General features: G+C 39.3%; 1 protein-coding gene and 1 long non-coding RNA gene across 2 annotated transcripts in view; one reads left to right on the plus strand and one right to left on the minus strand.

Moving 5' to 3' along the window:
• Positions 1 to 4134, minus strand: part of LOC123330835 — a 52207-nt gene extending 48073 nt beyond the window's left edge. Inside the window, exons 1-2 of the long non-coding RNA XR_006640368.1 lie at positions 2874 to 4134; positions 2462 to 2561 (exon numbers count right to left, since the gene is read on the minus strand). This is a non-coding gene — a long non-coding RNA (uncharacterized LOC123330835). The remainder of the gene's footprint in view (positions 1 to 2461; positions 2562 to 2873) is intronic.
• A 265-nt stretch (positions 4135 to 4399) lies between these two features.
• FBXO33 (F-box protein 33) lies at positions 4400 to 24808 on the plus strand. Its single transcript, XM_006053782.4, has 4 exons — positions 4400 to 5096; positions 19467 to 19577; positions 20206 to 20891; positions 22748 to 24808. Exons 1-4 carry the CDS (start codon positions 4486 to 4488, stop codon positions 23017 to 23019), a joined length of 1680 nt encoding a protein of 559 aa, XP_006053844.4. The 5' UTR covers positions 4400 to 4485; the 3' UTR covers positions 23020 to 24808.
• The last annotated feature ends 1950 nt before the right edge of the window (positions 24809 to 26758 follow it).

Consider the following 26758-nt stretch of genomic DNA (forward strand, 5'->3'; position numbering starts at 1 on the left):
GAAAGCTGAGTGCCGAAGAATTGATGCTTTTGAACTGTGGTGTTGGAGAAGACTCTTGAGAGTCCCTTGGACTGCAAGGAGATCCAGCCAGTCCATTCTAAAGGAGATCAGCCCTGGGTGTTCTTTGGAAGGAACGGTGCTAAAGCTGAAACTCCAATACTTTGGCCACCTCATGCGAAGAGTTGACTCATTGGAAAAGACTCTGATCTGGGAGGGACTGGGGGCAGGAGGAGAAGGGGACGACAGAGGATGAGATAGCTGGATGGCATCACTGATTCGATGGACATGAGTCTGGGTGAACTCCGGGAGTTGGTGATAGACAGGGAGGCCTGGCGTGCTGCAATTCATGGGGTCACAAGGAGTCGGACACGACTGAGCGACTGAACTGAACCTACCAAATATCACAGCTTAGCCTAGGCTACCTTAAACATGCTTAGAACATTTATATTTAGTTGGCTAATCATCTGACACAAGCCTATTTTATAATAAAGTGTTTAACATCTCATGTGATTGATTGTACATTGTTCTAAAAGTGAAAAACATAATTTTTTTAGGGTATTTGGTTGTTTACCCTCAATATAGTGGTGCAACTGGGATATGTGGCTCACCGCCACTGTCCAGCATCATGAAAGAGTATCATACCATATATTACAAGCCTGGAGAAAATCAAACGTAGGTTTCTACTGAATGCACATCACGGTTTCACATCACTGTGAAATTAAAAAATCATAAGCAGAATCACCTACTTTGGAGACTATCTGTATTTTTATTTCCTTTAGGAACTATCCCTAATAATTAAAGATTAATTATTAGTGGTATCTAAGGCAGGTATCCGCCTGCGAATGCAGAAGATGCAGTTTTAATCCCTGGGTCAGGAAGATACGTTGGAGGAAAACCCATTCCAGTATTCTTGCCTGAGGACTCTCATACACAGAGGAGTCTGCTGGGCTTACAGGCCATGGGGAAGCAAAACAGTAGGATAAAACAACGAGAGGGTAGTTTGTTGCTAGTAAAACACTAAGAATAAGGAAAAATATCATTCTCAAATCAATCAGAGAATATCTCCAGATTATCAAAGAGTCAGAGACTGGAAACCCTCATACATAGCTGTTAGGACTGGAAAATGATACAGTCACTATAAAAACAGCTGTAAGTTTCTCCAAAAGTTATACATATAACTATCATACAACCTATCATTTTCACTTCTAGGTATCTACTCAAGAAAAACAAGACCATATGTCCACAAAAGACGTGCAAATGAATATTTAAAGAAATGGTATTCAAAACAGCCAAAAACTAGAAACCTAAATGTGCATCAGAGAATTCCCTGGGGGTCCAGTGGTTAGGATTTGGTGCTTTCACTACCAGTGCTGGGATTCAATCCCTGATCATGGAACTAAGAGTGGCCATAAATAAACAAATAATGTTAATCAACTGGTAAATGAGTAAACCATAACTAAAATGAAATTCTATTTAGCAATAATAAAAGGAATTAATGACACAAGATCAAAAACATTATGCTAAGTCAAAGAAGACAGACATAAGAGATCATATACTGTATGAGTCCATTCATATCAAATGTTCAGAAAAGTCAAATTTACAGAAAAGGAAAGTACATTCATGGTTGCCTGGAGGTAGAAGTGGGGATTAGCTGTAAATGGGCATGTGGAATCTTATTAAATCTTTAATCTTATTAAAGAGATGAAAATGTTCTAAAACTGATTTATAGTGTTGGTTGTACCACTTGATAAAATAAATTATTAATGTGTATACTTGAATGAATTATATATGAAAAATATATCTCAATAAAATAGGATGTTTTCTTTTTTAAAGTCAGAGAACATTAGAGCTGCAGGGAACCTTGCCAGAACTTACACAAATGAAGAAAGTGAGGCCCCAAAGGGTTAAATAACTTGTTTAAATGTTATCCAGTTAGATCCTGACAAAAGTAAAAAAGACTAAAATCCAGCCTCAGCCTCCTACAAAAAATAAAATGCCATGGAATTGTTTAAAATTACAATAACAGTTGCACAGATTTCTTTGTGAGGAGTTCTAGAAGTATTAAAATTTGAGAACCTAAAACAATGTTTAAAACATAAAAATCCTAAGAATGTGATGTTTAGAAAAATTTTTTAAAAGCTAGAAAAACTCATTTGTCACTCTTTGAGGCCATATAACTTTCAAAATTGGTAATAAAAGAAAAATAACTAAACATTTTTTCTGACTTTCCGATAAAAGCTGTATTTCAGGGTAATGAAATGCTGCCAGTTTATGACAGAAAGCTTCTCCAATAGAGAGGAAGAATGCAAATTAATAAATGTAGATGGAATGAAAAAAAACACAAATTATCATTTTGAAGCCCATAATAAAATTATGATTCAGGCAAGAATTATCAATTATTATTAAGGCCATTAAGTGAATGGTTGAAGGGAAAGTTGAACATTTACAGAAAACATCATACCTCACAGATTACTTTGTTTTATGGAGACTTCACCAACCTCATCAATCCATTAGCATTAAATGTCCAGGTTTATTAGAACTTCAGGTACTAGAGTTATAAGCTAAACACCAAGAGAAGGTAGTCAAACAATTACAGAAGGGAAGATATTCTCCAGGACAATATGCCTCCTCTTAGCTAATCAGAGAAATAAAAAAAAAAAAAAAAAAAGCAGGGGTGACTAGATTGAGATTTTGAAATATAAACAAAAACAAATGTGGTCCTTAACTGGATCCTGGTTTGGACAAGATGGCTATAAAGAATATTGGGGAGATAACTAGATAAACTTGAAGATAACAGAAGTTATCTTAAGTGTGATAACACTATTTTTGTAATATACTATTATGTTTTCAGAAATACATATTGAAGTACTTACAAGTGGGAGATTCAGATACCCATGGTCCACTTCAAAATATTTCAATGAATTTAAAAAATAAAAAATTCAAATCCAAGTCTCAACTTCCTAATTCATTGCTGTTTCCATTACTGCTCATTAATTCATTCATAAAATTATTATAAGAAGAATTACATAGAAAAATCTCTTGCAGACAAGAGACTCAGAGACGTGATCTACCACGAAGGAACGCATTTTTTTGTTGTTGGTTTTTTGTTGTTTTTACAGCTACGGAAAGACACATAACTCAGAGGTATCAACTCAGTATAACAGGCAACAAGACACCAAAAGGCATCAAAGCATCACGGAGAATTTTGCCCTCAAAGAGCTAAAAATATCTTGTAGAAGAGTTTCGTGAAGTTAATTCCAAGAAAACTAGGCTGTTTCAAGATCATAGTTAAGGCTCTGAAGCGGCAGCCCACTAATGCAATCCTCAATTGTTACATAAAATTACCTATTCCCTTCTGACTTCACTGCCCTGTACAAACCAGTTTACTACTTTTCAAGATGTGGTGAAGTTAACGGACACTCTTTCGAAAATCCCTCTCTCAAGCGAGGGCAGCCAAGCTAAAGAAAACCTTCACCATAACAACCAGCTTCTTTACACCTAGGGCCTCAAAACAGGGAACGCGGAGCCTCCCTCGAAGACCAGAGAAGACGCCGATTATCAACCAGCAGATCTAACTCATTTGCCTTGTTTCCGCCTCTCTCTCTAAATCCAAAGGGTGGCGCTGTCCTCATTCCCTCCCCGCACACCAGGTGTGCGCGCAGGTCCCCTTCGAGGTCCGACCGAGGGGTGGCGGCGTCCACTGACGACCTCGGTCCGGCTTCTCCGCCGCCCCGGCCCGCGCGGCTCCTCTCCCTAACCAGCCCCTCCGAGTGAGCCCGCGAAAGCGCCCGCTCCCCTTCTCAGGGGCTCTCTCTCAGAAACTCTCCACAACACTCGGGGCAGGCGGGACGGCTAGGAAAGACACAAGCCAGCACTCTGGCTCTGAGCCCTCAGCCCAGAAACAGAGAAGCGTATAATGAAAAGCGTCGCGACCTCTCGCACCAACGCGAGTTAACGCCACTTCGACCGCCAGAGCCCCCAAGATAACCGACTTGCAGACTTGACTGGACTGAGTGGTCTCTGAGAGACGGGAGAGGGCGCCCATCTGCCGGCACCGCCAGCGCTTCCCGCCCCGCCCCACCGGCCTACGCGCGTCAGGAATCACGTGCCTCGTCTCCCTTCCCTACCGGCAAGCGGACGCTCCCTTCTTCCGGAAGTCGCGCCCAGTCACGCCCAGTCTCCGCCTACCACCGGTGACGTCAAACTCAGCGCCTACCACTGCTCTGCCTCCGCCTCCAGGCGCGGGGAGGGCTCCCGGTTCCTTAAAATAAATCCTGCCGCTTCCGGGCTCCTAACCAGTACAAGGGAGGGTTTTTAAGTTCCCGGGAGCGCAGGCCTCGGACGAGCGTGAGTAAAGTTTGAGAGGCCAGAGGCTGGCTATCTGGAGGCCACCCCCGCAGAGGCCTTTCCCCCTCTCCGCAAGTTGTGCCGCACTTGGTTCCGCCGAGACCCACGACGGTTCCGCCCCCTTCTTCCTTGTCATTGATGTTGTTGTTCTTGTCAGTGCCGCAGCCCCGACCACCGGGAGCCCGAACCCGAGCCGGGGCCGCCCGGGTGGCGCGGTGGCGGCGGCTGCGGCTGCAGCAGCTGCGACGGCTGCGGGGGCTGCTCCGGGGACTGCGGGGGCGGCCGGGGACCGGCAGCCGGCGGCGGGGCCGGATGGCTCTGTGCGGGCAGGCGGCAGGCGCCGCGTCGCTGCCTAGCGAGCTGATCGTGCACATCTTCTCTTTCCTGTCCGCGTCCGACCGGCTCCGGGCCTCGGCCTCTTGCTCGCACTGGCGCGAGTGCCTCTTCTACCCGGCTCTTTGGCCCCAGCTCCGCATCTGCCTCCGCGTCTCGCCCGCGGAGCAGCCACGGCTCGAATTCCTCATGCGCAAGTGCGGCTGGTTCGTGCGAGAGCTGCGTGTTGAATTCGCCGCGGAGAACTACCTGAGCGGCGGCGGCGGCGGCGGCCCGGGCGATGGAGGAGGCAGCGCGGACGCCGGGACTGGCGGGGAAGAAGTCGAAGCCCTGCAGCTCTCAACCCGTTGGCTGGAAGTGCTGCGCACCTACTTAGAGCTGGTCCTGTGCGTGCTAGTTAGCATCCGGAACAACAGGTAGGCTCTTCGCAGCCCCTCCATTCCTCCTCCTCCCCACCGCCTCCACTTCCCGGGGCGCAGGGTCGTCTGCTTCCTCTCACCTCGAAATAGATTCAGTGTGGAAACGCCCCGCCCGCTTCAGCGTTGCTTTTTTCGGTGACTGGGGGTGTCAGTTCTAATCCGGCGATTTCCTTGAGGCAGGAGGACATAACAGGACTTAGCCTAATACTTTATAAACAGTGATGGACTTGGTGTTTATCAGACAGCACTCCTGGCGCCTTCCAGGCACTGTCTCATTCATCCTTTCGGCAGCAGTGGGATGGAGTTGACAGGCGCGGTCATTCTTCATTTTACAGATGACAGAGCTGAAGCTTGGCGGGTGAGACCTGTGAATGAGTCTGGGGAGAAACAAAACTAATCCGTTTTTTTGTTGTTGTTTCGTTCTGAACCTATCCGATCAAAATAGTTCGTGGTGGCGGAGGGAGTAGGTATGCCACAGGTTTCGCATAGGTTGGAGACTCTCCCGGCAAAAAAAGAAATCTTTGACAGCCATTTTCTTACCGGGAATGGTTTTAACTAGGCCAGGCACAGAGTAGGAGAAATTTTTTTTTTAAGGGATCGGGGAACTGCCTGATCATCAGGATTAGAAGGTCCCTCCCTTTTGCACCTCCTGACTCAACTTGTCCCCAGTGATTCACCTAAAAGTAGCACAGTACAGCTTGGTGTTTGCGTGTGTTGAGGGAACTGGCCAGTGTCTGCAAAGGGTAAGCCCAAACTGTCCTGATTGTGCATCAAGACTTTACTGTAATTCTGGGGCTCTAACTTCCTGTGTTCTGGCCCGTCGTCCTAATCAGTGTTTTCCATTATTTATCTACCGCCCTCTCCAGAATCCTCTTAACGTAGATTTTCTCTATCTGGATATTCTAAGCTTAAAATTAAACCGTGAGGTAGAGGAAAGTTCATAAGTTCAAAAAAGGAGCAACTTAGACAGCAGTAATAGTTTAGCAGTTTGCAAGTTGTTTCACATTCAGGATCTTATTTGATCCTTTCAGCCGAACCTGTGAGTTAGGACAGCTGCTATTATCCCTGCTTTATAGAAAGGAAACTGAAACCTAACAGGGTCAAATAATTTGCAAATTATCATACAGCATTTTATCATCCAGCAGATTATCATACAGCATTCTCATACAGCATTGTTTTTCTCTGACAGCAGTGTACCTCCTTTTGCAGTAAATACATTATGTTGAACAGGATGGAGTGAAGGTCCTGGTTATGCTAAGTGAGATAGATACATCTGTATTCTTAATTCTCTGTTTGAATCACAAGGGTGGAAAATAAGCATTAGCTGCAAGTTGTATCTGGAGCATGGCTGCATCATCCCGGTGTACTGTGTATTTTCCTAGCTTTTCACACCAAGCCGTTTTATTTCCTCACTTTGATTTTATGTGGCAAAAGAGGCTGTTTAAGCTATAAGTTGGTCTTAATCATGTTGGAGACTTTCTGTCAGAGTTGGATGTGTGGCTGGAGGCCCAGGTGACCCAGAGGTTAGAGTCAGTAGTGAGCACTTATTACTGATGATTCAGTGGAGGGTAGAAATGGGGTGGATTCTTTATAGAAAGGAAACTGAAACGTAACAGGGTCAAGTAATTTGCCAGTATCAGTTATATTTTTCTTGAGATTAGATAGCAGTTCTGAGCAGTCATTTAAAAATGCATGTCTTTTGTCCAAGTAAGAACCCACTTTACAAAGTTTCTATCTAGTTCCTTTTAACCGATTGGTTGGTTGGACAGGTAAAGGTTATATAGGCAAAATAGTGATATATCACTTCTTCCCTTTGTTGTTTAATTTTTCTCCGGCTCCCTTCCTCACCCCTATCAATTTTTATTTTTTTAGCTGTGTGTGTTGAGGTAAAGTTGACAAATAAAAGTGAACCTACCTCTTCTTTAGCATCTCAATCTACTTGTCTATAAGACTGCCGTCTAAAAAAATCTTTATATATTTGGAAGGAAGGTCTCAGCTTTATTTTTGAAAAGATTTTGAGATACTCTACTAATATTGGAAGTACTAATATGGATGTTAAAAATTAAAGTGAAACTAGTTTTCTTTAGAGAAATTTGAAAATGTTTTAAACCAAGATGTTTATTTGATAACTCTGATAAAGCCTATTCTTATTTCCTTCATAAACACTTAAACATCAGACTCAGGCTCAATGAAGAATGACTCAAATGCTTTAGTGTTTAGTGTTCTTTGATTTTATAAAACCAAAAAATTCAGTAACTAATGAGAAAAATCAGTATTTGACGTTGTTCTTTACATTTCCAAGGTAAATTTTACAGTGCTTTTGCCTTATTATTTCTACCAGTTTATAGGTAGAAGAGGAGGATATGAACCTACCAAGTCACAAGTTTTATGCTTCCTGCCTTTATGTTGAATTTCATACAATTCAAACTTTTATTTTGCTGTGTTTCAGTTATTTTCTTATCTGAGTTAAAGAACTAAAACCATAACCTTGAATTGTGGGAACTTTTCAAGGGTACTGTTCTGAGAGAATAATTGGCATTTTGCTTACTTCCTGGGTATGCACATGTACTCTCAGAGTGATTGTAGCCACCTTACCAATTTCTTAGGTGTTAGGGACAACTGATGAGTATCAAAGAGGTACAGAGATGCCTCTCAGAGGGTAAAAGACAGTCTTCTATCTTCAGAGTTCACTTTTCCAGAGGGGGCTAGGATACCTGCCTTCTTGATCAACAGTAAGAACGTAAATAAAAAATTATTATTCAAAATACTAAAAAAGAAAAAAATAAGTACACATTCAACTGTATTGTAGGTTAAATCGGCTGAATTTCTTCTATAGGAAATTGTACTTAGAAGTTCAAAACAAGAAATATAAATATGCATTTTTAGACTTTAACGTGGTTGTCAAGTTGAGTGCTACCTATTAAAAATGCTGTATTTCATACTCCTTAGGAAAAATGAGACTGAAGGGACAATAAGATTTATGATAATAGCTAATAGACTCAGTCACTAAAAATACTTAATCAGTAAGCATAGGTACATTGTCAACATCTGATTTATACTTTCCTGGACTATATAAATATTTTGCATGAGGCTTTTTTGGATGAAATATTAATTGAGGGCAGTACTTTTCTAAAAGATGCAAGCCAGAGAGACTTTGTACAAGCGTGATTTTCTTGTTAAAATTCTAACTACATGGGGTGGAGGGGAGGTTCAGGAGGGAGGGGGCATATGTATATTTATGGCTAATTCACATTAATTTATGGCAGAAACTAACACAACATTGTAAAGCAATTATCCTCCAATTAAAAAAAAATCTAACTATCTAGATTGACCAGGTTTTTTTACTGTGCCTGCTTATATACCCCAATGGCACCCCACTCCAGTACTCTTGCCTGGAAAATCCCATGGACAGAGGAGCCTGGTAGGCTGCAATCCATGGGGTCGCTAAGAGTCGGACAGGACTGAATGACTTCACTTTCACTTTTCACTTTCATGCATTGGAGAAGGAAATGGCAACCCTCTCCAGTGTTCTTGCCTGGAGAACCCCAGGGGCGGGGGAGCCTGGTGGGCTGCCGTCTCTGGGGTCGCACAGAGTTGACACGACTGAAGCGACTGAGCAGCAGCAGCAGTAGTAGTAGAACACCTATCAATAATTCTTAGATGTGGTCTGCTGACTTGGCACATGCAGTCACAGAGAATCTTAATATTTTTTTCAACATCAGTATGCCAGGACCCAGCAACTGATAAGGCAATCTAAAAATACATCTTAAAATAGATTAAAAATTCTTTGAACATTTCCTATTACTATCCAAGAAGGTAGGAAATTCTTGAAGGTTATCTCCAACAACCCTGAGCCTTATTTTTCTTGAAATATTTTTCCCATCAGGGGGCAGTAAATACATGGAATAATAATACTTCACTTTTGAGAGCTAACTTTTCTTATTTGTTTTAAAAAGCCCATTTGGAGAATATGTGTATTAAAATATAGTGGGACTCTGACCAGTCCTTGCTGCCCAAGAGATGGTTGCTTTTAGAGAAGAGATACTTTACCCAACAGACTCCTCACCTTAAAACAGACAGATTATAGTGACTCCATGGGGATAGCTTCAAGGTCATGGAGCAGAAAGGAGACTAACCTGATGAAGAAACTAATCTCCTTGGAGGGCTGCTGACAGGAATTAGAGCTCTCTCTAGTCCATAGGCGGAGAAGGCAATGGCACCCCACTCCAGTACTCTTGCCTGGAAATCCATGGATGGAGGAGCCTGGAAGGCTGCAGTCCATGGGGTCGCTGAGGGTCGGACACTGAGTGACTTCACTTTCACTTTTCACTTTCACGCATTGGAGAAGGAAATGGCAACCCACTCCAGTGTTCTTGCCTGGAGAATCCCAGGGGCGGGGGAGCCTGGTGGGCTGCCGTCTATGGGGTCGCACAGAGTCGGACACAACTGAAGTGACTTAGCAGCAGCAGCTAGTCCATAGGTACATTCTTCCAGTGACTGAGAACTGAAGATAGAGGATAGGAGATAAAACTCAACAAAAAGGTCATCCAAGTAAAATACTTTTCCTGTGTTACAAGAAGTGACTGAGCAGCTTTTGAGTGAAGGGATTAAGTGATCTCCATTTTAATGGTTTAGTTCTGAGGCAGCCTCGGAAGAGTTCACCCAAGTTGTTAAATTTATAGCCAATTTAAGAAGATAATTGTTAAAATATGTTTTTTTTTCCCCTCCAAATATTGAGAGTATACTATGTGCCAAGCAGTGAAGACAAACTCCCTGTTCCCATGGATTCGACATTCCAGAGGGAAAAGATAGGCAGAAGCAAGTAAACAAATAAAAGAAAGATTATTTCGATTGTGAAAGTAAAAGAGGACTACGTAATAGTGACTAGGTGGCAACTTGAGATAGATTGGTGAGGGAAAAACTTTTTCTATAAAGGACATTTAAGCTGCTACATGAATGACAAGTCACCCATCTGAAGATGTGAGCAAACAGCATTCCAAGCAGAAAAAAGAGTAAGCACCAAGGCTTTTGGCCAGCCAAATTTTTGGCTTCTTGCAACAGCAGGAGAGAAAGTAAGGCAGGACCATGTGAAGGGTGAGAGCAGTGTCACAGGGAGCTCTTAAGTGTAGGAGGAGGAAGGAATGTTGATTTTTTATGAGCACTTGTGGAATAAAGTTTGGACTATATTCTAAGAATAGAAGTTATTGAAAAAATGTTAAGGACAAGCATATGGTGATCTAATTTGCATTTTAAGGCAATCATTCTGGTTACTGTGTAATGAATGAATAATCCTCATAAGAGGTGATGATAGCCTAGAGTATGATGGAAGAAAAGATTTTTTAAAAGTGGATGGATATGGAATATATATGTTTGGAAGTAGAGCCAAGAAGACATGCTACTAGGATGTAAAGGAAAGGAAGAATCAAATATTTTTTTACCATTTGTCTTTAAAACTCACTGAGTTTTCTTTCTTTCCTCCTTAGTACTGTTAAAATTGTCTTTTAATAATATGTTAAATAACAGTTTTAAATGTCAGTCTTATTTAAACCTTTTTTTATTTCGTAACCCCTGGGATTTGAGGATGATGGTAATTCAATAAGTGGGGGCTTCGCTGGTGGCTCAGTGGTAAAGAATCCTCCTGCCAATGCAGGAGATGCATGTTTGGTCCCTGGGTCGGGAACCCACTCTAATACTCTTGCTTGGAAAATCCCATGGACATAGAGAGCCTGGCAGGCTACAGTCCATGGGGTCACAAAGAGTCGGACACAACTTAGCGACTAAGCAACAACAACAATTCAGTAAGTGAATTCATAAAACAAATTCTGGAAAATTGCTTTTAGTTAATGGATCCTAAGAAAGTTGATAAAGAATACTACTATAGGCCTATGACTTAGTTATGCCTGGAATGTGGGAGACCTGGGTTCGATCCCTGGGTCAGGAAGATCCCCTGGAGAAGGAAATGGCAACCCACTCCAGTACTCTTGCCTGGAGAATCCCATGGAGGGAGGAGCCTGGTAGGCTACAGTCCATGGGGTCTCAAAGAGTCGGACACAACTGAGCAACTTCACTTCACTATGACTTAGTTGTGGAATCTCTGAAGCTGTACCAATAGCCACATATAGCTAATCAAATTTTAAATTACTTGGCTAAAATTAAAGATTTAGTTTGCTGTACTAGACACATTTCAAGTGCTCCATATGTGGCTAGTGACTACCATTTTGGACACCATAGAATAGAGCATTTCCATCATGGCAGAAAGTTCTGTTAGTCAGCATTTCTCTAAAGTATTTGTCTTCTTTGTTTGATTTGGCTGTGGTCATTTATTAACATTTCTGAGACGAGGAAATATGTTATTAAAAAGTATTATGTAAATGCAGACATTTGATATCAAACATGGACTAAGAAGATTAGAATTGATCTGAAAAAATTTCATGCAATGATACAGATTAGCTTATTAGGTTAGAAAAGGAAAAAATTGCATTTTGTGACCTCCTGTGCATCATTGAGAAGGAAATGGCAACCCACTCCAGTGTTCTTGCCTGGAGAATCCCAGGGACGGGGAGCCTGGTTGGCTGCCGTCTATGGGGTCGCACAGAGTCCGACACGACTGAAGCGACTTAGCAGCAGCAGCAGCAGTGCATGATTGAGAAAGACTTAACCTTGTTAACAATTGCATCTTTTTAAAGAATCAAGTTTGTATGTAGTCTCCTTTTTCATAGTTAATTAGACTTAGCTGTATTAACTCTAATTTAAAGGTTATACTAAATAATCCAAAGAAATCTCGGAGAAAAATGAAGTTTTCAGCACTCTTCAGTTAGACCTTGGAGAGTATTTCTTAAGCTCACGGGTGGTTAATATTGTTTTCAAAGAATTGCCCAAACTAACACACTGAATCTGTATGTATAGGTTTTTATAATAAGGCTATCAAAAATTGCGTTGATTGTTTGATTCATAGGGAAATTTTTACCCTAAGAACAAAATAAGATCGCTCTTTTCAGTGAAAAGTTGTATGTGGTTGTTTAATTTCTTTTTAAAACATTTTTATTGAAGTATAGTTGATTTAGAATATTAGTATTAGTTTTCAGGTATGCAGCAAAGTGATTCACTTACATATTTTTTTTCAGATTATTTTCCACTGTAGGTTTTTACAAGATATTGAATATAGTTGCCTGTGTTATACAGTAAATCTTTGTTGCCTATCTATTTTATGTATAATAGTTTATTAATTTCATGCCCCTAATTTATCCCTCTCCATCCTCCTTTTCTGCTTTTGTAGCCATAAATTTGTTTTCTATGTCTGTGAGTTTGTTTCTGTTTTCTATATAGATATATTTGTATTATTTTTTAGATTTCACAGATAAGTGACCATTTTTTTGATTGATTTTTCCAATGTTGAGTTATATGAACTATTTGTATATTTGGAGAGTAACCCCTTTGTCAGTCACATCATTTATGAATATTTTCTCCCATTCCATAGATTATCTTTTTAATTTTTATTTCTTTTTAATAGGGGGAAAATTGCTTTACAAAGTTCTGTTGGTTTCTGCCATACAACAGTGCACATGAGCCGTTATTATACATATATCACCTCCCTCCCCTTCCCCTGTCCCACCCGTCTTGGTCATCACAGAGGCCAGACTGGGCTCCCTGTGTTACATAGCAACTTCTCACCAGCTCTCTGTTTTATACATGGTAGCTTATATATGTCAATGCTGCTTTCTTAATTCGTCTCTCTGTCCTTCCCCTACTGTGTCCACAATTCCATTTTCTGAGTCTCCATTCCTTCCCTGAAAATAGGTTCATCAGTTTCATTTTTCTAGATTCCGTATACATGCATTAAATACAATACTTGTTTTTCTCTTTCTGACTTACTCTGTATGATGGTGGTGGTTTACTTGCTAAGTTGTGTCCAACTCTTGCCATCCTATAGACTGTAGCCTGCCAGGCTCCTCTGTCCGTGGGATTTCCCAGGGAAGAGTGCTGGAGCGGGTTGCCATTTCCTTCTCCAGGGCATCTTCCCAAGCCAGTGATTGAACCCATGGACCCACGTCTCCTGCATTGCAGGCAGACTCTCTTACCGCTGAGCCACCAGGGAAGCCCTCAGTCTGTATAACAGGCTCTAGGTTATAACCAGTTCACTAGAACTGATTCAGATTTCTTTTTTATGTCTGAGTAATACTCCATTGTGTATAGTACTGCATCTTCTTTATCCATTCATCTGTCATCAGACATCTAGGTTGCTTCCATATCCTAGCTATTGAAAATAGTGCTTCTACGGACATTGGGATACATGTGTTTTTTTCAGTTATGGCTTTCTTAGGGTATACACCCGGTAGTGGGATTGCAGGGTCATATGGTAGTTTTATTCCTAGTTTTTAAAGGAGTCTCCATGTTGTTCTCCATAGTATCTGTATCAATTTACATTCCCACCAACAGTGCTAGAACATTCCCTCTTCTCCAAATCCTCTCCAGCGTTTATTGTTTGTAGATTTTTTTGATGATGGCCATATTTCTTTTGCCTTAGGAGACATAGCTAAGAAAGTATTGCTACAGTTTACGTCTGAGAATATTTTGCTTATGTTCCCTTCTAAAAGTTTTATGGTGTCATGTCTTATGCTGCTGCTGCTGCTAAGTCGCTTCAGTCGTGTCCGACTCTGTGCGATCCCATGGACGGCAGCCCACCAGGCTCCCCTGTCCCTGGGATTCTCCAGGCAAGAACACTGGAGTGGATTGCCATTTCCTTCTCCAGTGCATGAAAGTGAAAAGGGAAAGTGAAGTCGCTCAGTCTTGTCCAACTCTTAGCGACCCCATGGACTGCAGCCCACCAGGCTCCTCCATCCATGGGATTTTCCAGGCAAAAGTACTGGAGTTGGGTGCCATCGCCTTCTCCGGTCATGTCTTATACTTCAGTCTTTAAATCATTTGGGATTTATTTTTATGTATGGTGTGAGGGAGTGTTCTGACTTCAGTTTACATGTAGCTGTCCATTTTGCTCAGGACCACTTATTGAAGAGACTGTCTTTTCTCCATTGTATCAATATATTTTTCTCTCCTTTGTCTTAATGTCCATAAAAATTTTAGGATAATTTGTTCTAGTTCTGTGAAAAGTGTCATGAGTATTTTGATAGTTGTTGTTTTTTTGTGGGTTTAATTTCGTCGTGGAACTAATGTATAACATAACCACATTTATTTAAGAAATTGAAAGCATGGCTTGTCTTTAACCAGTGCTCTGCTCATATAGGCCTTACATAAATTAGAATCAATTTGTCGAATTTCCCCAAAAACTTCCTGGCCTTCCTCACTGCAGTCACTTGGATTTTTTTCTCCTCCTTCGCTTTCCTTTTCATGTAAACCCATCACTCCTTGAAATTTGCTTAAGTCTGACCCACATAAAAGCTGTAGGTTCAAGATGGTAAGACTAAGAGAAAAGAAGCAGCAAGTATTATATTGGTGCAAACATAATTGCGGTTTTGGGCCATGAATTTTAAGTTATTATAACTAGACTCAAACACATAGGAACCATTATAATCAACACATCTTTGACAATGAGAAATCAATTTGTTTATTCCTATAGCATAAAAATCCATGCTTCTGGGATTCAGTGAATTCTTGGAAAGCATTTTCTGCCTTCTGCTGGTTATGGAAGCATTTTCCCTACAAAAAGTTGTTGAGCTACTTGAAGAAGTGGTAGTCACTTGGCTAGACGTCAGGTGAATTGGCAGATGAGGCAAAACTTCATAACCCAGTTCATTAAACTTTTAAAGCATTGGTTGTACAACATGTGGTCAGGCATTGTCGTGGAAAACAATTGGGATCAAACTAGCAGCTGACCACCAAACAGTGACCATGACCTTTTTTTGGTACAAATTCGGCTTTGGGAAGTGCTTTGTTAACTCCTCCGTCCAGCCACTGAGTTGGTCATTGGCCAGTTGTCCTAGAAAATCTGCTTTTCGTCACATGTCACAATCCGATCAAGAAGTGGTTCCTTCTTGTGTGAAAAAAAAAAGAGACGATGACATTTCAAAAACAATGATTTTTTTTTTCAGTCAGCTTATGTAGCTTTTTCACCTTTCCAGTTTGCTTCAAATGCCAAACAACTGTAGAATGGTTGACATTGAGTTCTTCAGCAGCTTCTCATATAGTTGTAAGAGGATCAGCTTTGATGGTTGCTCTCAGTTGGTCATCGTCATTCCAATGGCCAGCCACTGTGCTCCTCATCTTCAGGGCTCTGGTCTCCTTTGCAAAACTTCTTGAACCACCACTGCACTGTATGTTGATTATCAGTTCCTGGGCCAAGTGCATTCATTGTTGATATCGTGAGTTGTCTCCACTGCTTTATGACCCATTTTAAACTCAAATAAGAAAATTACTTGAATTTGCTTTTTGTCTAACATCATTTCCCTAGTCTAAAATAAATATAAAATACACAGCAAATAATTAGTCATAAGCAAAAAACATAAAGCGAGAAGTGCACATTAAACTAATGTATAACATAACCACATTTATTTAAGAATGCATTGGAATATCAAATAGCAAAATTCAGCAATGCAAAACTGCTATTATTTTTGCACCAATCGCATAGTACTCTGCATAAGGCTTCTTCCTTTCGTTTGCTCCAAATCACTGGTCTTATCACTGTTAATACTAAGTCAGGTAAGTCAGTTTTTCTGTCCAGGAACTTCTCTTGTGTACTCTTCTGTTACATCTCTGAAATGGGCAAGGAAAAGGAAGGAAACTGGAGCGACACTTGAGCCATCTGTTAACTTGGTTTGTTATTCACATGTTGCTGATAACTTCCAAAAAGAATCTCATTCTTAGAAACCTCAAAAAATCAACTTTGGTTCAAGGCAAAGGAGAAAAGCACTCACCTGAGGCAAAAAAAACTTTGATCTTTAGCTTAGATCCACCTTCCCAAGCCACACACCTTCTCCATACCAAAGTCGCAGAAGAGTTACCACCATGATCATGGGGCTGGGTGAGCCCCAGTCACGTTGCCAGTACTGCAGAGAGCTGAGGAGTATTTGTGTTCTTGATAGTCTTGAAATCCTAAACTAGTTTTCCTAGAGAAACAGCAGTATTCAGCAACCATTTATCTTTACTAAAGTATTTGAAAGAAAATCCAATATATAGATGTCATTCATTTTATACTACACACTTCAATATAAAATTCTGAAAATTAAGGACATATATGTGAAGAAAGCTGAGCAAAGAATTAATGCTTTTGAACTGTGGTGTTGGATTTCTTTGGAGGGAATGATGCTAAAGCTGAAACTCCAGTACTTTGGCCACCTCATGCGAAGAGTTGACTCATTGGAAAAGACTCTGATGATGGGAGGGATTGGGGGCAGGAGGAGAAGGGGCCGACAGAGGATGAGATGGCTGGATGGCATCACTGACTCGATGGACGTGAGTCTGAGTGAACTCCGGGAGTTGGTGATGGACAGGGAGGCCTGGCGTGCTGCGATTCATGGGGTCGCAAAGAGTCGGACACGACTGAGCGACTGAACTGAACTGAACTGAACCATAAGTTTGTTTTCGAAATCTTAGTCTGTTTCTGTTTTGTAAATAAGTTCATTTGTATCATTTTAAATTAGATTCCACATATAGTAATAGCATATGATATTTGTCTTTCTGTCTTCATTTAGTATGATAAACTACATCCATCCATGCTGCTGCAAATGGTATTATTTCATTCTTTTTTATGGCTGAGGAGTATTCCACTGTATATGTATACTTTATCTTCTTTATCCATTCATCTGTTGATAAGACATTTAGGTTCCTTCCGTGTTTTGGCTATTATAAATGGCACTGCAGTGAACACTGGGGTTCATGTATATTTTGGAAGTACGGTTTTCTCCAGATTATGCCCAGGAGTGGGATTGCTGGATCATATGGTAGCTCTATTTTCTAGTTTTTTAATTAACCTCCATACTGTTCTCCATAGTGGTTGCACCAATTTACATCCCCATCAACAGGTATAGGAGGGTTCCCTTTTCTGCACAGCCTCTCCAGCATTATTACTTGTAGATTTTTTTGATGATGGCTATTCTGATTGGTGTGAGGTGATACATCATTGTAGTTTTGATTTGCATGTTTCTAATAATTAGCAATGTTGAGCATCTTTTCATGTGCTCTTGGCCATCTATATGTTCTTCTTAGGAAAATGTTGAGCTGTATGAGCTATTTGCACCCTTGTGGATTTCATCATTTGCAAATATTTTCTCCCATTCTGTGGATTGTCTTTTCATTTTGTTTATGACTTCCTTTGCTGTACAAAAACTTTTAATTTTAATTAAGTCCCATTTATTTTTGTTTTTATTTCCATTACTCTAGGAACTGAATCCAAAAAATATTGCTGCAATTTATGCCCAAGAATGTTCTGCCTGTGTTTTCCTCTTGAGTTTTACATTATTTGGTCTTATGTCTAGGTCTTTAATCTGTTTTGAGTTTATCTTTGTATATGGTATTAGAGAATGTTCTAATTTCATTCTTTTACATGTAGCTGTCCATTTTCATTTTTTCCCAGCATCACTTATTGAAGAGACTGTCCGTTTATTCATTGTATATTCTTGCCTCCTTTGTCATCAATTAGATCACCATAGGTGCCTATGTTTATCTCTGGACTGTCTGTCCTATTTCATTGATCTATATTTATATTTTTGTGCCAGTACCATGCTGTTTTGATTATTATAACTTTGTAGTATAGTCTGAAGTTAAGGAACCTGATTCTTCCAGCTGTGTTCTTCTTTCTCAAGATTTCTTCAAGCTAAGTTTTAGAATAATCAGACTTTTTAGTGAAACTAAGGTTACTAATTTGGGGAAATGTGTCATAATATTAAGAAATGTTATTTTTCATTTACTTAAATCTTTTTATCACTTTTGTGGGTTATACATTTCTTATTATAGTTATCCCAAACTTCTAGTTACAGATGTAATTCTCTAATGGTTATGTTAAGAAGGAAACAGCAGACCCAAAATGGTCAGTTATGCTAAACCCCATGTCACCAAACCAAGACTTAATACCTAGCACAGCTGTGGTTTCAATCTGCCTCAGGATGGTAACCTTTAATCAGTGAGCCTGGAATTACCAGGTCAGCATTAGTGAGGCAATCTGCCATATAGTCCCTTCAGTTCCCTTTGCTAAGTTGCTTCAGTCGTGTCCAACTCTGTGCGACCCCATAGACAGCAGCCCACCAGGCTCCACTGTCCCTGGGATTCTCCAGGCAAGAACACTGGAGTGGGTTGCCATTTCCTTCTCCAATGCATGAAAGTGAAAAGTGAAAGGGAAGTCGCTCAGTCTTGTCCAACTCTTAGCGACCCCATGGACTGCAGCCCACCAGGCTCCTCCGTCCATGGGAGTTTCCAGGCACGAGTACTGGAGTGGGGTGCCATTGCCTTCTCAGTTCCCTTTAGGAGAGTGACTATTGCCTGGAACAGTGCATTATTTACTAATAATTTACTTTTTCTACTTCCTTTCTACTTGAAAAGCCTTTCCTTTTCTATATCTCTGCAGGGCTCCTTTCTGTTTGCTACATAGGATGCTGCCCAATTAACAACTCTTTTAATAAAGCTAATTTGATCTTTAAATTAGTTGAATTTTTGTTGTTTAACCATTATTATTAGCATTTAGGTATTTTTAATCTTTATCCTTTCTCCTACTGTATTTAGAATTTTACTATTTAGAAAAGTGTGTTTTGTAGCTAAAGTTATTTACAGATTTTTTACATAGTTTTTTTTTTTTTTTTAATTGACCTCTTAATGGTAAGCTCTATGTTTGATCACAAAACCGGAGAAGGTTCTCTATATTTTAGTTAAAGAATATTTCTTACTGAGAAGATATCTCCAGGGCAGTGCCCCACCTTAGAACATTTAATGCACTAAGTTAACTGGTTTGGGAAATTTTAACTGGTTTGGAAAAATTTTATATTATAGTTAAAATGTATATGAAAAATATATATATATGAAACTTGAATGCTTCAGTGTTTCAATATATATATATGAAGCTTGAATGTTCTTTAATATGTCATTTTGTGATTTATTCATCCCTAAACCTTTAAGGTAGGTATTATTATTACTGATAAAGAGTTGAATTCCAGCAACCTTAAGAATACTTTTCCATGGTCACTAAAACTTTGAGTTCTGAACTACTTGTTATGCTGTAGTCTTTAAAGCTTATGCTGTTTTCTCCTATATCGCATTGTTTTTCATTGTATGTTAAAAGCAATCTGAAGGTACTTAGGTTGGATTCTAAATAAGTTATTAAGGTAGAAACTTCTGTAGAATATCCCTTCTGCATATGTTTACTTTTAATATTTATACTTTTATGTTGATTATTTGGACAATCATTTTAAATTACTTTTCTTATAGGAACCTCCAGAAGTTTAGCCTTTTTGGAGACATAAGCGTTCTACAACAGCAAGGAAGTTTGTCAAATACATACCTCAGCAAGGTGGACCCTGATGGCAAAAAAATTAAACAGTAAGTTATATAGCTAATGGAAAGGGACTCTATAATAATAAAAATATTTTTCTGAGAAATTTTAAGATACTGTTCAAAGAGTAATGGTATTTTTTTCTGAAAAGAACATGTACCCTGGAAATGCCTTAACAATGAAATAGTGATCAATACATACCATTCCAATCTTTAAGACAAAGAATTTGCTGTGTAATTATTGCTATTTAAAACTTAACCTCTCTACTTTACTATGCTATAACATGAATTGTAAATCATCAGTCTTTTCTTCTCTACTGATATAAAATGCTCCTTTACTTGAAAAACATATTTCTATATGTGTAATATGTATTATATTTTTATGTGAATTTTAATGATATTACTACTTGCCGGTCAAATGAGTGTACTCAGTTGCTCAGTCATGTCCAACTCTTTGCAACTGCATGGAATGTAGCCTGCCAGGCTCCTCTGTCCATGGGATTTCCCAGGCAAGAATACTGGAGTGTGTTACCATTCCCTTCTCCAGGGGATCTTCCCGACCCAGGGATTGAACCCATGTCTCCTGCATTGCAGGTGGATTCTGTGGATTCTTTACCATCTGAGCCATCTAGAGCTAAGTCTTAACAGGATTGTGTGGCATGTGCTTTCCTTACAGAATTCAGCAACTGTTTGAAGAAATACTGAGTAATAGTAGGCAACTGAAATGGCTGTCTTGTGGGTTTATGCTGGAAATAGTAACCCCAACATCACTGTCATCTCTCTCAAACTCTATTGCCAACACCATGGAGCACCTGAGTTTACTGGACAACAGTATTCCTGGTAACAGCACCCTTATCACCGCAGCAGAACTGGAGCGATTTGTGAATCTGCGCTCACTTGCCCTGGATTTCTGTGACTTTACAGCTGAGATGGCTAGAGTCTTAACCGATAATAACCATGTGCCTTTGCAGCGACTTTCTCTCCTGGTTCACAATGTTTCCGTGATGCACAAGTCTCTGGACAATATGCCAAATGATGAGCATTGGAAAGCCTTGTCAAGAAAGAGCACCAGCCTTCGGGTCTATATTATGGCTTTTGATATCAAGAGTGAAGATATGTTAAAGATTCTGAAACCCAGTATACCACTAGAGAGGATTCATTTTGACAGCTACATCACTTGTGTTTCAGGAGCTATTGTTGATCTTATATCTAGGCAGTACGACAAGTTCCTCACTCATTTTATATTAATGAATGATGTGATTGACACGTCTGGTTTTCCAGATCTTAGTGACAACCGAAATGAAGATCCGTTGGTTTTATTAGCATGGAGGTGCACAAAGCTTTCTCTTCTGGCAATTCATGGTAGGTAACTTTTGTTTGTTATAGTTTGAATTTGTTATTACAGCTAAAATATTTTATACCAATAAAAAGATAGCACTGACATTTATACTGTCAAAAACTCTTATAACAGGTTGATATGCAGATTTTTTATACTTTCTAACATGACTGAAGCGACTTAGCATGCATGCATGCATTGGAGAAGGAAATGGCAATCCACTCCAGTATTCTTGCCTGGAGAATCCCAGGGATGGAGGAGCCTGGTGGGCTGCCATCTATGGGGTCACACAGATTCAAACACAACTGAAGCGACTTAGCAGCAGCAGCAGAAACATGTGTATAACATGTATAACGTATACCATGTATAACATATACCACTTAGAAGTGGAAGGACACATTTCTACCCTATTTTGTTCCAGCTCCTGTATTACTGTTTTTCTTTCACCATGTGATTAATAGTACTTCACAAAAATGGCATATGAAATTATCCAAGAAAACATACATATTCACCTACAATAGATGTATTTCTTCTTCTTAAAAACATAACACAGAAGGAAGAAGAAAGTATGATTTCTTTCATGCTCACTGTCTCATCTTCTAGATTCTTGGTATCAACATGTTAATTTGTACATTTTTTAAATGATGGTTCTGTTGGTTGAAAAGTGCTCTTTTCTGGCGGCCTTTCATCTGAATGTGAACTATTTTTCATTTGGACAGAGTTCCTTTTATAAGTTAGAAGAACATATTATTTCCTTTCTGAAACTTGTAAGATATTTAGAGAATATAAACTAGAAAGTCTGCATGAACAACTTAAATTTACTATGTTTCATTATTTCCGAAATTAATCTTTTAGCTGCATTTGAGTGTGGGAGTGTATCTTGCTTTTCAAGTTTTGCTTTATAATTTGGCCAGTCATTGGAAGTAATAGCAAAGAATAGATCACTATTGAAGTTAATAAATTAGGATTTTTTTAATAGGATGAAGAAATAGCAAGATATTTAAAATTAAGTTGGTCTTTTTAAAGCTCCTTTTATTTTTTTGACTCTGCTGAGAGGCTTCTGGGATCTTAGTTACCCAACCAGATATCGAACCCAGGCCCCAGCAGTGAAAGAGCTGAAACCTAACCATTGGGTCAACAGAGAATTTGCTAAAGCTTTTTTCTCTTATTAAGAAGTAAAACGTTATATTTGCTAGTGATAATTAACAATTTATCTTTAAAGTGTCACTTTATAACTTTGGACTGTGAAGTACCGCATGCGTGTGTGTGTGTGTGTGTGTGTGCACGCGTGCACACAGGCACAGGGTGCTCAGTCACATCTCAGCTCTTTGGGACCCCGTGGACTGTATGCTGCCAGGCTTCTCTGTCCATGGAATTTTCCAGGCAGGAATACTGAAGTGTGTTGCCATTGCCTACTCCAGGGGCTCTTCCTAACCCAAGGATCGAACCTGCGTCTCCTGCATTGACTCGGCAAATTCTTTACCACTGCACCACCTGGGAAGCACCATAGGAGATGACTTTTACTAATGAAAAATACCAGCCTACCATGTATTGTTAATCAAAAGCTATAAAATTATACTTTAAATGTCTTCAGTTTTACTAAATGTGCTGATATCAGAATACAGTTACAGCACATATCTGTTCACCAGCTGCAGTGATGTTCTTGGAGACAATATCAGACTTCTAGTCTTTTTTTTTCTCTGAGCTAAACAATTACTGGGGCTTCCCTGGCAGTGGTAAAGAATCCACAAATCTCAGCATATTTTTAAAGGAAAAGGACCCCAAAGTGGTGAGATACAAATTTGTGGAAAAGACAGATGTATAAAATAGACAAAATAAAATACAAGGAAATGACAGCGCTTGTCTTCTGCTTATTTTTAAGGTTACACAGTGTGGGCACACAACCTCATAGCCATTGCTCGTCTTCGTGGCTCTGATCTAAAAGTACTTGAAGTCACCGAAGAAAGCATTGATTTTGACCAAGGTGAACTGGCCGACCAGGACGTGGATCCAGTGCATAATCTTATTGAGCAGGTGTCCCTGGGCCTCGGTCAGCCTTGGCATGCAGTCATGGACATCGAATCACTCAGTGTCTTCACTGAACCAAATCGTCATTTTTACAGAGAGATGCAGAGCTTCAGCGAAGACGTTTAGCTTTTTTTTAACGTACAATTCCTGTGGTTACATTTGCAAGTAGGGTCCTATTATGTTTTTTTTTTTCTTTTCCAGTAGTGTGAATTAACCCCTTTGTGCTGTGTTTAATCAGTATTAGCTTTATAGAATTATATGTGTATATTCTACTTCTTGATCAAAGAACATAGTCGGGTATTGGTTTAGAAGTTCAAAGTGACAACGTATAGGGCTTTCACGGTTAATGGACTTGTTACCAGACCTTAAGAATATACAACCGAAGGTTGTCTGAGGTTGCTGGCTAACTATTTTTCACTGAGTTACTCTGCCTTTTGATGTTTTTATTCTTTGTGTGTCAGAGCTCAGGAGCCAAAATATTTTTATACATATATAGATATATATCCATAGCCTGGTGGATTTGTATGCAATGCACTGCATTCATTCATTCTGATAGCATTTCACTGATTTTTATTTGAAATGGAAGAAGGGAGGATACTATGATCCCAAATGAGTCATCTTTAACAGAAAAGCCAAGACTTTAACTTTCATTACATATACAATAGTCAATTATCATTAATTACCACTCTGAATTTTATATAGTAGCAGGTTAGAACATTGCTTAATCCTTTTTAAAATGCATTTGTGTAAACATGAATACTCAAATTATTGGATTTTTCCTAACTATATCTGACATAATTTAATTCATCAATTACATTATACATTCAAGTTAGCTTTTTAGCCCAGATTTCAAATAGTGGAGGAAGAAAGAAATAATATTCCAGGGTAAAACCTCCTAAAAGAATATCATGAAATCACAGAGTTGTAAACACACATGCTTGCAAACAAACATTAGTCGTGAAATCCCTAGCAACAAGTCACTGGATTTTTCTCTGTCAGCGCGCGTGTCAGCTGCCAAAGAATAGACTTAACTGAAGAAGTGCCCACATGCTGGCAGGGGCTGGCCCACTCTGGCCAGCCAGATACTGCTAGATTGTAATATTTAAGGTCGAATTTCGACCTGTGGTACACAGCTGTGCTGTGGCTCAGTCAGCAACCTCAGATCTCTGAAAAAAAAAAACACAAAACAAAAAAAAAAAAGAAAAAAAAAAACCATGCACCTGTTTCACTGTGAATAGTGAATGTAAAGGAAAAAAACGGAAAAACTGAACGCTTGTTCTATCACAGGTATGAGCTGCTATGATAAATGAAGAACATTCCATGAAGTATGTTTTAAAACCTTGTTATATCTGAGAGGCTTTAAAAGCCGACTTAACTGTTTCAGGGCAACCGCGGTACAGACGTGGTCTCTGTGAGACTTCCACCTGACCCCAGTTTTAAGTGGTACGAATGTTGTGCATTTAATGTTAAAGGACAGTCTGCAATAATAAAGTAAGTAGCCAACGTGGGTGCCCAGCAGTGCTGAGACCTGGCTGCTCTATTGTAAGCTTTGGAAACACAATTTATGCAACAGATGTCCAGATATGATTCTATTTATGGAAAAAGTTTATATGTATTTTACAAATGGTTTTACCATCTTATATTAAAATGACCTTTTGACAGGTGTGCACTGTTTTGTCTCCAGTGAGCACATACCATGCGGATTTTTTATGTACATCAGTAGTGTGAATCCACTGGCACAGGGTGTGTAAATGCCAGATGTGGTGAGATTTTATCTTATAAATGTGATCAGATAAAATAACTCCTGACAGAAACTGTAAGGAAACCAGCTGAATGTTTGACCTGATGACTGATGTTGTATGGTTTATGTTAAATGTATATTCTTTTAATCAATGAATAAAGCATTAAAAAGTGATCATTGTAACATTTTCTTGTTCATGAAGCATGAAAAACCTTTAGTGTTAAATAAACTACAGTAATCTTAACAATGTGTATAATCATGTTAGCTCCTATTGGTAGTCTGGTGCAGCAAAGCTTAAATTTGAACAATTTGGAGAGTTTTGATTTTTTTTTTTTTTAACTCACTGTGGCAAAATATAAAACAGACTGGTTACCACCAAATCCAAGTGTAATATGTATTTAGAATACATTATTTATAGACTATAGGAACTTACATTTAAAAATTCTTCTACTGGATGAAAAGGAAAAAAAAAAAAAATTTCAGTATGCCAGTACTAAATAGATCTTAAACTTCTATACTGCTTTAGTTTAGCTTTGTAATCTCCATTCTTGGTTGTTAAGACAAACAGCTGTCATTCCTTCTTCCTTCTCTAATCATTCCAGACACCACTTCTTCCAAGCACTGCCTCATCATGGAATAATCTGGGATTTACAAAGAACTGTTGTTATACCTATTGCTCCCTCATTTCGTGGATACAACTCCTTTGGATGAATCAACATGTCTGTGTATATAAAAGACTAAAACAATACCTAAAATATATGAAAAAAGAAAGTCAATGAATATATACATAAGTGAAGTTGTATGTAGGAAAGCACTAAACTGGGGGGTGTTAACCTGTTTTCTCCACTAAGCTCTGACTAATGCTACATGAGAAGAGCACAGACTCTTGAGCCTCAGTTTCCTCATCTGTGATATGAGGGATTCGCCTAAAACTGATTCTTCATTGAAAGTTTCAGCTGATGTTAGTCTGACAGCTTATAGACAAATATTTATTTTCAAAACACAACTTACTAAACTATACGAAATTTGTATATCTAAAATTACTTTCCTATTTCCTCCACCACCCTGGGAATAGAGAGGTTAGGGAGTTGGTAGGGCGGGGCTCCGGAAGGATAGTGTGCTTACGACTGAACACATAGATTCAGCACCTAACTTGCTTGTGGCTTATCCAATAGCATGAACCAGACTGGGTTGTTATGAAGCTACTAACATTAAATGAAACGAATGGAGTAACATACAGTAGGTGTAAATAATACCCAACAGTCACACTACATTGTCTGTATCAAAGCTTCCTAAGCTTTTTCATATGCTGACACATAGAAAATATTATGCAGCACACTGATAGAAGGAATTGAAGCCAAAAAAAAAAACATTGTTTTCATTACATAATTAGAGAAATGCAGAAGGTTGATGGAAATAATTATTTGTATAGAACTTTCAAATAAAATCTTTTCAACTGTTTTAACTTATAACCTATTAAAAATGTTAATGTTCCCACCAAGAGGAACACCCCACAAATGGATGATAATTTTTAAACCTTACCGTCCACAACATCAAACATGTATGCAGTTGAAATTATACTTATGAAATCTAACAGCTCTAAATGTAATGGTAAGTGTAATGTTGAGCTTTCTTACATAATGTAAGTTAATTTTCAAATTCAAGTGATTTTTTTCACTATTAAGTATTTCAAAATAATGAATGAAACTCTAATTTGTACATACATAACTCTGCTGCTAGTTGAGCCACTGTTCACACAGAAATACCTGATTGATATGAAAGCAATTCAAGGCTTGCAGGAAGCCCTGCTCCCACTTCCAGCCCCCAACACCCCGCTCCTCACACCCACCAGCTACATATGGAATTTCATACCTGGACTTCCCACCTGCTCTTCAAACACCTGGAGCATATTTCTTTCCCAGCTTCATAGATCCCCATCGTCTGTGTGTGAACAGTGGAACACTGCATCTGGCAAGGGAGAAGTGGGTGCCTGGGTACAATTACAAGTACACACCACTCTGGTAAATACAATACCAGGGTGAGTGATTCCATACCTACTACCATTCATCTATTTTAAAAATGCAATAAGCTCTTGATCATTTGGAAATTTACATCATTTTCCCC

Source organism: Bubalus bubalis, chromosome 20, assembly GCF_019923935.1.
Source record: "Bubalus bubalis isolate 160015118507 breed Murrah chromosome 20, NDDB_SH_1, whole genome shotgun sequence".
Taxonomy (NCBI): Eukaryota; Metazoa; Chordata; class Mammalia; order Artiodactyla; family Bovidae; genus Bubalus; species Bubalus bubalis.

What these genes read in the sequence shown, in the direction of transcription:
- FBXO33 (XM_006053782.4), top strand. Translation starts at nt 4,486, where the DNA reads ATGTTGTTGTTCTTGTCAGTGCCGCAGCCCCGACCACCGGGAGCCCGA. An exon ending in GTTAGCATCCGGAACAACAG is followed by an intron (nt 5,097 to 19,466) that starts GTAGGCTCTTCG and finishes CTTTTCTTATAG; the next exon opens with GAACCTCCAGAAGTTTAGCC. An exon ending in TTCTCTTCTGGCAATTCATG is followed by an intron (nt 20,892 to 22,747) that starts GTAGGTAACTTT and finishes CTTATTTTTAAG; the next exon opens with GTTACACAGTGTGGGCACAC.